At 27.4% G+C, this 12458-nt stretch overlaps 1 protein-coding gene across 1 annotated transcript; it reads left to right on the top strand.

Annotated features, from left to right (window-relative positions):
• Nucleotides 1-7101: 7101 nt before the first annotated feature.
• On the top strand, nt 7102-11225 carry LOC129963647 (uncharacterized). Its single transcript, XM_056078141.1, has 3 exons — nt 7102-7262; nt 9077-9184; nt 10891-11225. The coding sequence occupies exons 1-3, from the start codon at nt 7215-7217 to the stop codon at nt 11179-11181; spliced, it is 447 nt and encodes a 148-aa protein (XP_055934116.1). The 5' UTR covers nt 7102-7214; the 3' UTR covers nt 11182-11225.
• Nucleotides 11226-12458: the final 1233 nt, after the last annotated feature.

The raw sequence follows: 12458 nt of genomic DNA, 5'->3' as shown, positions 1-12458 counted from the left end.
TTATATGATTCTAAAATATTTAGCAATACATTATATACAAAAAGATAACGAAAGTTAAGCATTTATTTGCTGTTTCAAAATCCTGAAAATATGTAAATTAAATTGTATGATAGTTTTTTAATGTTGCTTTGTTTAAGATAATTAAGGTAACCGACTACGTTCGAAGCAATATTTTTGAAAAAAATGGATTTTTTGAAAACTATTTATGGTTTTTAGATGTATTGTCAATTATAAACACTATATATACAAAAAAATTATTGGGAAATATAATATATTTTGAGAAATAGGAAAATTTGTAGTAAATTTTAATGAAATTTAACCTAAACGATTAACACTCTACACAAAATTGTAATGCAGCAATCCTAATTTTCTTTGTACACAAGTTATAGAATATAATGATGAATGAAATGAACCAAAATCTAAGAAACATTTTGAGATGCAAAGAAAATTATGGCTAAAAATATACGTATATATACATTTTTTCCATAAATTTACAATTTAATTTTTCTAAAAACACCTATAAATGAAAAAGTATTTCACCAACAATAAAACTTTTGGTTCATTTGATTGCCCAGAGTATTTAAAACACACGCTGAAATTTTATGTAAATACCTCCATTAGTTTTTGAGATATCATGTTAATGGTGGATAATTTTTATAAAAAATAAAGTTTGAGAAAATTGAAGTTAAAGAAAAATTTTAGCTAAAAAATTGTTTAAAATTATCTTGGGTGATAGATCAGACCTTCCTTTTCGTAGAAAATACTATTTTGGAAAGAGGAAAGCCTGAACTACAAGAAATCATAATAAAAGAAGAATTCGTCACTGTGGTCGATAACCAGTGTTTTTAACGTAGTCGGATACTTTAATTATAATTAGAGGATTGAAGTAAAATCTAAAAAAATGAATCAACTAATTTTAAAATTTAAAATTTATTTGGCTTCTCAACGGAGTAGTTTATGTTAGATTCTTTATTCAGAAAACTAAAAAAGGCCAAAGAATATATATTTTTCTTTTTTACCATTTGTGAAATGAAGCAAATAACCGTTTATTTATAGGAAAAAAATAACTGTCCGTATTCGTTAACTCTCAGTTTAATGATTTCATTTTAAAGTATATGTTTTTATACTATTGTAGAAATTAAAAAACTAATTGTAATATAGTGCAATATCTGTTGATATATATATGGTTTAGGAACATTGTAAAATGTATATTATCTGTTCTTGGTGAGCAGCTTATTCACCTTGGAATTCCATTTTGTAAATCAATAGCATGACAATAACATATTTATTTAAGATTTCAGTTTTTGTTATTTAATGTGAAAAAAAATTTTGAATTTACTAATTGGAGTTAATCTTCAACAAATTATTGCGTTTGAAAAATGATAAGTGCATATATTACAAAATAAAAACTGTCTTATTCCGGAATAAATATTCAAAGAAAGCAAAAGTTTATCTTAATTTTAAAATTGGTAAAAGTATAAGATTGGATGATTTAATGAAATAATGTAATTTTATAAATTTTATCGTAATAATGAAGCAATTATTAGCGAATGTGTATCAAATAAATATTTGAAAATTTTGTAAAATAAAAAAATGTTGAATTAAAAATGAAAAATGAAATTAAAAAAATGAAATGATAAAGAAATTGGAAAAAATGAGATGATAAAAAATGAAATTCATATTATTTAAAATGTAAAAGCTTTGAGTTTTAAGGTAGTGTAAAAGTTTTTTTAATGTAAAATAATATTTTCAGAAAATATAGCTGAAAAGCATTAAAAAATTCTGAATTTTTCATGAACTTTTGGACTTTAAAAGGCTGATAGTGGCCTTCACTTGCTTTGACGAACAATTGTGCTACATTTCATAAAATCTGAAAAAAAAAACTTTAGATTTATTTAAAAGGGCTTACAAATAAATATTAAGATACATATAAGGTATCCCAAAATATGAGTCATGCATTTCTAACGTTAAATATTGAATACAGAAATATACCTCCAGTTTATAAAGTACCATTAAATCAGATGGAATATTATATGAATACATTTTTGTTTCTTTGAAAATGACTATAAAAAATTTAAAAATTTAAATTTTATACCTACCCATAATGTAAAAGTAGCAGTTAGAGAATTGCTTTTTTTTACATTCATCTATACATACATGAAATGTCACACTTCTATTTATAAAATTTGCACAGATGTATTTGTTTTTAAATTTAAAAGCAAGCATTTACTTTAGAGGGGCAAATTGATTCAATATATAAAAACTGTCACTAACAAATATTTTTCTAGTAATACATGATTCAATCATCACGACTTGAAAAAAAATTTGGTGTTTATTAATTCTGTTGCTCACTTTGATTGCGAATTGCAAATTCGGCTTTGTAAAGGAGTAAAATTTTAAGAAAGCGAGCTTTTAAAATATCTCAAAATAATATTGCAATATTGGACAGTAAAAAAATTTTTGCCCATAATTATTTGCGTGATATTAAATCTTCTTAAGAAATGACATAATTCAAAAACTAGGAACAATTCGAAATTCTAATGATTTATTCTATATTATCCTCCTTTGGCGATCTTCTGGTTCACCAGGATTAATGCCTCTCTTAAAGCTTCAGTCAAACATTTTCTCTAACTTAGTCTCTTAATATCTTCTTCAGCAAAGTACTTTTAAGTTTCAAATTTTGATAGTCATATTTTTATATATATATTATTTATTTTACAATACTATTTATAGAAACTTTATTCTGTTCATTGTACTATGCATGTTTCTAATTTTCTATTAGCTCCTGTAAAATTTGAATTTCATATTGAAAAACAAGTACTGAAACTTTAATAAATGCAAAAAAAGACACTTTTTTATTGAAGTTTTAAACGCGTTTTTTTTATCATGTGAGAACATGATATTGTTTTGGTTAGGGAGTTTTGAATAATTGAAATCGCGAATTCAATGAATAAAGCATAAATGCAAATTTTCATCGTTATCTGCTTCACCTGCTTTTTCCAATATAGCATTTTTATTATGTATGCTTCTTTGAAAGCAGATGAATTTTTAAAAGATTGACCTGCTGTTAGAGCCATAAGGTTTTCCCCATAATAATTCTTCGAGGCTATGGGAACATCCCCATGGCGTCATCTACTGCGCGTGCGCAAATGGTTTTCGTTATATCTCGTAAACTATATATGTTAGAGACATGAGGTTTTCACCATAGTAATCCTACGGGGCTATAGAAGAACCCCCATGGAGTCATCTACTGCGCATGCGCAGATGATTTTCGTTATATCTCGTAAACTACATATGTTCGAGACATGGGGTTTTCACTTAGAAGAACCCCCGGAAGTTTTGTATCCATTGCGCAGTACGGATTTTGCTTAATATTGGTCAGATCAATGTCGGATCGATACCATACAGTTCCTGTGTGTCTCGGGACGTCCATGAAGTCAACTTCCGCTCAGACCAGAAGTTGTTATATCTCGGCTTCTATGCAACGTAAAGACGAGTGCGACCCGTCTAAACACTCGTCTCGATTAATAAAGTCGAATGACATTTTTTCCGAAACTCGTGTCTCGATAGAGTCCGAGATCGGGTCTCGAAATTTACAAATTCGAGTTAAATTACATTTTCTCATGTTGAAATGCACGTCATGATATGAATTTCACGTTGCTACTCCGAGTGATTCGCAAGATACGGGCTCTCAAAGTAGTAAAAATTTGAATTTTCAAGCGAGGTTTTTGATCTCGTTTTTGCAGAAACTCTGTTTACGACTGGCATTGATACACTCTTCTTAATGTCCTCTATCGAACCACAATATCGTCAGTACCACATTTACGCCGCTTGAGCTATTAGGAGCCGAGAAATGGAAACGAGAACGGAAAAAGAACATGGTATTATTTTGATTAGAAAGGGGGGGGGGTGTGAAGCTCGAAATCGCATAGGCAATGAATAAATCATAAAACGGAGCGTCTTAAGCTTTCTCCCGATGAAGCCTTGCAAAGAAAAAAAGAAAGGGAAAGAAAGAGCAAATAGAGGCCCAACAAACCTTCAGAGACAAAACCTTTAATCAACAAAAACGAATGAAGCAAATTTAAAATTAGAAGTTGATCGAATTAAACGTGAACGTAAAATAGCTTTACAACGGGAACGAAGAAAGCGTAAACGTATGCAGTGTGTTGCAGAATCTCAATCGCAACATTCAACTTCAAACACAGAACTTGTCAACGTTCAACGCAAACCGTCTCCGTTTTGATTCTGAGTTTCAAATATCGCTTTCTTGCTCTAAGCAATTCATCGAAAAAAAAAATGTTCTCACATGATAACTTGAAATTTGAGATAGCAGATTTCAATTTTTTTTTTAAATTATTCATTTGTTTCTATCTTTAACTGAAATCGGTGTGCAGCTTTTTTCTTTTTTTAATTTTGCTACAGAAAATTGAATTCTTCAACATTGAAGCCTTGTAAGTAGAATATAAACTTTTTTTTGTAATTTTTGCAATAACTAAAAGGGTTAATTCATGAAAACTTTTCTATTACATCTTAAATTTTAGTTTTTGTTTTACTTTAAAAAGGATTAAGCATCTATTTTTCTAGAAAATACCACATTTCATGCTCATTCCGTTTCATACAAACATGTGCTGAAAATTACACTGTTCTAAGTTTAGTTTGCCGCAAGAGTTAGCTTAATTTTTTAATTTGAGTTTTTGTCAACGTATTAAAAACACATTGATAAAAATTTTCTCCTTGCAAGTGTAACGTGCTTATTCAGATTAATTTTCGTTTGTATTTCGTACGAAATAAAGTATTGGGAAAATGTGGACATAATATTTTCTTTTTTAAACGTCTTTAAAATATATATTTAATTTAAAGATTAAAACACACACACACACACACACACACACACACACACACACACACACACACACACACACACACACACACACACACACACACACACACACACATTTATATATATATATATATATATATATATATATATATATATATATATATATATATATATAATTAAAAAATACCATTTTTAAATTTTAAAATGATGTGAAGATTATTTTTATTCTGTAATATTTTCAGAAGTTACCACTGAAAAACACCAAAATTTCACTTAGCTTTCAATTAAATAAATTTTAATGAAAATTTCAAAAAAATCTTCGAAATTTATTTGTCCTTATTTTGTACAATGCTTATTAGCCCTGATATGTACAATGAAAGACTATTTCTAACATCAATAAAAGATATAAAAATGTAAGCTAAATTAATACATTTGTCTGCAAATATTTTTTGAAAATTTATCAGATAGATTCTTGGAAATTTGCACGTGAATAGAAAAATGTAAGAAAACTATTTTACTAAATGACACTTTTATAACTTGGAATCTGTATAAATTTTAGTTTTTTGTGTCAAATTTTACAGAATTCAAAATGTATTTGTTGCAGTCAATATTATGAAACTGCAGCATTCTATAGAATACGTAAGCTTTTTATGCATTACCAGGCCTTTTCGGGAAGAGTATGAAATTTGAGAATTATTATATGCTCTCCCTAGGCATTGTATGTAATACCTAGGTATTCCATAGAATGACAAATACATTTTAAAGCAAAATAAGGCCATTATTCAATTTCGAAACAAAGTGCCCAAAATATCCACTTCATCATCTTTGCTAGTATGGCCACGACAAGTAGGAAATTTGTTACGTCATTTTACAAAAGCATGCACATTACGGAATTTCTTTTAAACATTACACGATAGGTAACAGAAAGAAATAGGTAAGCATGCTATCATCATATTTTTTTAATCCACTATACAATATAATCTTATGCATATTCTTTGAAACAGGCTCTTTTTTTGTATCGGAGATGTATTTAATACTTTGTCTGGCATTCTACAGAATACCTTTGAAATGTGAGAAGTGATTTATCGTTTCATTCCACATTTCGACTTTCTATAAAGTGCTGAGGTATTCTATCGAATGCCGGCTTTCCTAACACTCGTAGTAGAGTATTCTTACAATTACCCATTTTATTTAATGAATCTTTGTAAATGGAAGTATATGTTTAAGTATATTATTTAAGGAAATAAACATTTGTTAAATTTTTTAGAGCACCTTGTATATAAAGAATATCCAATTAAGTGAAAATAAATCTGACCGGTGGAAGTGGTGTCCTCAAAACTTTCTCGCATACTTTCTAATAAATTTGTCATATCAGAGAACGCCTTATATGGTATTGAGGAACACTAGTTATGAAATATTGACTTTTGGCTGGAATTTAGCATTTTTCCTGAATCTATCATCATTGGCGAGTTATTTGGCGATACCTGGCATGCGTTAATAGTATCCAAAATCACAAATTTTAGACATGTTTTTCACAACCGATTGACATAAAAATTTGACACAAAACTGCACTGTATTTACATGCATCTGAAAATACAGATCGACAGACAGTCAAAATATTGTTGGATTTGGTTCAACAGGTGTGTGGAAGGTGTCTACAATATAGATGTTAAATCTATGTACCGAATTTTATCTATCTAGTTCTCTTTGCTTTGAAATTATCGCTTTAACTTATACCTGAACAGCTGGACAGTGGACTTCATCTGAACAGATTTTATTCAAAATTTGATACATATCGGCAAATTTAGTGTAAAGACTGTATACCAAATTTCAACCGTCCAGCGCAAAGCTTTTGTGAGTTATCCTTGTCATAGAACAGACAGACAATTTCTAAAAATGAGTTTTTCGAACTCAGTCTTAAACGTGGAAATTCGTCAAAATCTGAATTCGATTTTTTTTTTTTTTTTACCATTACTATACTTTCTCTATACTACGTATACGAGAAAATAATAAAGATTTCTATATATCATATAGTACATGAAAATGAAGCGCACGTGTCTGAATGATATCTATATCTAATATGAGGCCTAATAACCTAATGGGCCCCTTAAGGAAGCGTAAATAAGGATGTAATCATATGATCACTGATATCTCAATTTCCTCTTATTGTTTACAATGCTAGATACATAAAACTTTCAGCTATTTTTAGCCTATCAGATTAAAATTCATATTTATTAATTAATATATTAATCTCACAAATATCAGAGTATATGCTTAGTGTAAATCATATTTTCCCCAGCCTTAGGACAAGCTACGCATGCGAAGACCTTGAAGAAATATGCATTTAAGTATGGATAGTGATTTTCCATCCTGAATGCGAGACATTAATGCTTTGTTGACAAGCCTTTGCTTCCTTAAAAAAGTGAGAGCTATTTATATATATTGTTGATGCTTCCTCTATGATTTGAGACAGACTCTGTGATTTCGTGTTGAAAAGTAAGTGACAGAATCTTCATTGTATTAATAAAACCAACGTTATAAGTAAGTGAGTATGTTAACATAAGAATTAAAATTTATTTCAAACTAACTTTTTCATTCAAATAGCTCTCCCTAAGTTCCCTTATTAAATCCTTGCCATCCAATGCCCCATATATGGTTTTTATCTTTTTTTCAGTTTTACAGGAAGGATTTGATATTAAAGTAAGCTAATTTATTTATTATAACTTTTCCTGAGCAGAATGAAGTGGATAAATTACTATGATGAGTTACAGTTAAATGAAAATTATTATAGTTAAATAAATAATGAATATGTGTGCTAAAATTAAATTTTTATTATGATATTTGTTACAATTTTGATTTTATGAAGAATGAAAGTTTTCAGAATTGTGTTTCAAAATTATCGTTTGCAGCAACAACAAAAAAATATATAGCTGTTATATATTTTTAACGAATGTAATTATGAACTCCCATTTAGGTAAGTTCTTTTTGTTTATAAATATTGACTATTAATAATGACTAATATGCATGTATTGGTGCTCTACAGGCCAGACCATTTGACAGAAAATCAATCATATTTTACCTGTGGATACTTTGGAACATTTATCCTTACATTTCCTTTGTGGAACCTTAGAACGAATTTTTAAAAATTTTAATTAATTATAAATTAAGCTTAATTTTGAGGACTTACAACTGTTAATTCCGGAAATATCACAGCACAAAAATAACCTTTATGCTCTCTTAAAATTAAAAAAAAAATTGTATTTTCAATTATCACAATTCATAAAAAAATTTCTGAATTCGATCAAATTAAAAAAAAACATTTTTGTTTAATTTTCAACAATAAAATACCTTGTTACCTTTTTATTGTTTCATCAAACATTTAATCGTGTTGTTTTCTAGAGTTATTGAAATATAAGGAAAAAGAATTCTGTTTGATATATGTATAGTTTATAAGCGAAAAAAAAAAGATAAAATCACAGAATCGCTAAATTTAGAAAATAAATGAACTGTATATTATCATCTTTAGGACACTGAGTTGCTATGAAACTGGTTTCTATTGCTATGAAACTGGTTCATTGGAATAGTTTATGTGAGATAATTTGATGCTTAAAAGTAGTTTGCTGTCGCTATCGTTGATCTGAAGTTTTGAATAAGAGATTTAACTGAAATGAAATGCAACCAATATCCATGGGGAGATCTAGTAAATAAAATAAAATAGAATTTTTTAATTGTTTATATCAAACTTTGATTCATGAATTATAAACAAAAGAAAAGGAATATCTATTAATGAAAAAATATCCACGAATAATGAGCACTCAAATACTTACGAATTTATCAGCCCGAATAATGGCTGTTTAAATTAACCTGTGTATCTAGGCAAATTTATTCAATTTATTTTCAAAGGATTTTGAAAAATTTCACATATTTTTATCTAGATTTGTTTTAATCAAATGCTGAATCAGTAATTAATTATTTCTTAAAAGAATTTTCAAACCAATTAGTTATTTTTATTTATAGCGAAATAAAAATTAATAGCAGCTTTAATAGATCTTTTTTAAATTATTACTTTCCTTTTACAGATGATATTAGGTATTGAAATTTATTGTATCTTTTATTTTTGTAATGCGTCTAATAAAGTTTAATATTCAAGATTTTAATTTTAGTGTTTTTCTTTCTAATGCTCTGGATGAAAGAAACATTATGTTTTTATTATGTGATTTATTCTTTTAATTGTAGGTGGATTTTCCATTTTTTTCTTCTGTCTTAAATTCTTTTGTTCATACAGTGATGCACTCTTTGCAAGAAAGTGTTTGGTGGAAAGGCAAATCCACCCGATTGCAAATGGTAAGTTAATTTGTTGTATAATCTATAAACTCGTGATATAGGTCATGCTGCTTTCGTTTCATCTATCCACAAATTCTTGACAAGTTTAGTATAGTATTAACAAGTATTTCAAAAGCCATTAGTTTTCATAAGTTAAAATTATTATTACAACAGATTTACTATTTAATTAATGAAATAAATTATTAAAAAGCAGTGATGCCGTGATTCGAAGGTAATGTATTTTGAATAAATGAAGCAAATTTATAGTTATTATTGTACCGTAAAGATATTTGGAAAAATTCCCGTTCTTGTATACCTATTATTATATTACAGAATATCTCTCAATGTTTTAGTTTCTAAAAGTGTAAAAAGAAATTTTTGGCAATGAGTAAATGTAGAAAATAAACTTAGTCTTAAATAAAATTGAGGTTAGATACAAAGTTACAAGACTTTTCACTAGCATCACATGCTACCTGTAGCAGCAGATACATTACGATTGTAAATTGATTCCCTTAGGATTTTTTTATTTGTGTAAAATGAAAGACGCGTGTTTTTTGTATTACTGAAGACGCGTGGTTTTTTCTGGAACTAGTGGAAATGGTAAATGCAAAAATTTGTGAAATGAATTTAAGCCATAGAAATGGAAAGAGATAAATCAACATTAGCCATTATGGAAGGTTTCTTTTTATTCAGAAAACATCGAATTTAAATAGTTTAAATGGAATATTTCTACTATTAAAAATTAGATGTTATTTTTTCTTGAATTTATCTTTACTTTTTTTATCTTTTGATTTGGAATACTACTCGACTTGACACAGATATTTCTTACAGTGTTAATGCTAATGTTGTTGTCATAAAATTTCGAATTAAAAAGTGATTTTGTGTAAATAAAGAAAATTTAACTAAAAACATTTTTAAAAAAATTTAAATGCACATACAAATATTTCTGATATCGATTTAAGGCTTGTTATATCGATTTACCTGAATAGTATCCAACATTTGTGCTCCTCAAATGGCTCATATTTTTTGTATTTCTTCTTAAATAACATCTTTTTAAAACTCTAATCACCGGTTTCATATGGATTTCTTTAAGATTGTGAAGTCATATGCTACATCATATGAAATTTCGGATGAATTAATGCACTTATAATAGTCATTAACTATTCTTTTTCCGTGAAACTTAAGTTCACATAGTTAGTGAAAGATCACTCCTTCGGGAATTAACTATTCGATTTGATCAATAAGTCGCTGGATTCTCTATTTTATGTACTGAATAATAAAACAGAATTTACCGTCAGCAATTCCCATTCCATGAACCTTATTCTTGCAATCTTTTTTAAATGCTATATTTCCAAAAATTTAATCACAAGCCTTATTATAGACTTTACTTCGTTTTTTATTCCATATTAGAATCAACTGTTCATCAGGTCATGAAAATGTAACAGACAGATTTCTAAACAAAGTTGAGAACAATTTTAACAACAATTTTCTTAAATATTTTTTGAGCGATGGACAATTATTTCTATAAGCTAGCAGAACTTTTATTCAAACTGAAAATATAAAACATTATTATCAAAAATTATATGAAACATGACAAATTTATTTGTAAGTTTAATAATAAAGGAATCCTAACCAACAGTGACGCATTAAAAATAATGTGATTTAAGTATTTGTTCCTTTTATTTTTTTAAATTTGTATTCTCACTTTTCATATATTTTTCTTACAGATTGTTGCCTTAATTATTTTCGCGACAGTGATTTTGCCACTCATCGGGTATCGCATAACTCAACGTGGTAAATTCTTCGAAATCCTAGCTGCTATTGGCTTCTTGGCTTTATTTTACAAATTTTACATGAAAACTGCAATCGAAAAGCCTCTGAACAAGAAAGAGGAGTCCCTGAATTCCAAAACAACTTCGTATAATCATAGAATATCCAAACCATATAATTACGACCCAAGCGATACAGGCATCCAAAACAACTTTGGACTTACAGATCTTGTTGAAGGCGATGTATGAAAATTTGTACTGTTAATTTTGTGTATTTTATTTTATATTTTTAATAAACAAACATGAAAAAAAACAATAATTCTTTGCTTTTAATTGTTTATATATTTTTCAATTTTTGTTTGAGCAAACCATAAACTTTCTTTTGTTTAAAACAAAAGTAGAAATAAATTTAGAGAGATTTGAGGTCGAAAAAAAATTTTTGTTCTTTTATAAACAACTGAAATCAAATGATAAATATGATCTATTTGAATGTTCGCATATAATTGTACTCCAATATTTCTTAAACCTTAGATGAATACATTATGTATCACTAATTTAAAATTTACTGGTTGTTTATAGACATAAATACTTTTAATACAAGAAAGCATTTCTTTTTATATAATGATAATTATAATAATAGCAATTTAATTGCAAACAAAGCATGATAAATGCATGAAACTGAAGTAAGAATACTTTAAACTAAAAATAAAGAGTTCCAAACGATTTATTTTGAATATGCTTGGGAAATGAATCGGGAACCTGAATGTTGCCAGCTGGGGTTTAGATATTCCTCTTCAGATAATAAAGAAGAAAAATAAAATTAAAAAGCAATAAATAAATAAATTAAAAAGAATGAATTTTTAAAATTAGCATTTTTGACGATTATATTTTTTCAAGAAATAATTGGCAACGAAAAATTTCTGTTGAAACTTTTATGAATTATTTTTTCATGGTGGATTTCTCACAAATGCACTTTTAAAACTTAGTTTTGATAATCATGCAAGTCTACCATTTTAGAAGCCTGACACAACTATGCTCGTTATGTTTTAAGTTTCTGTAATTTTCATTCATGTTGTCCAAAATTCGAAATTTAATTTTAAATAAAAAGTGATTTAACTTAAAATAATTAATAACATGCTTGTTCTTTTAAAAATTTAAAGATGTAAAGAATAATTATTCAGTAATGAAATTTATTATATACTACAGAATATGTTTCATTATTTATATATAATGTCAAAGGATTGTTCGATAAAACTTTTCTGTGAAAATTTAAAAAAAATCAATTTACTATTTTGAGAAAATAAAATTTCAAGTTAAAACAATAGCATTGCATTTTTATTCTAACTGTCTGCCCTGTAAAGATTCGACAGACTGTAAAGATATTACCGCATTCTTCATTAATATTTGAATAAAGAATTTCGTATGCTTGTTTAAAAAACATCAGAAAGTTTATTTTTTAATGAATCATATACAAATATTTATTTTTATAATTAAATCTGTAAGAACAATTCCTTTCATGACAATGA

Source organism: Argiope bruennichi, chromosome 3 (genome assembly GCF_947563725.1).
Source record: "Argiope bruennichi chromosome 3, qqArgBrue1.1, whole genome shotgun sequence".
Taxonomy (NCBI): domain Eukaryota; kingdom Metazoa; phylum Arthropoda; class Arachnida; order Araneae; family Araneidae; genus Argiope; species Argiope bruennichi.
Note: the sequence above shows the minus strand (reverse complement) of the source record. Positions and strands in the feature narration are given on the sequence as shown.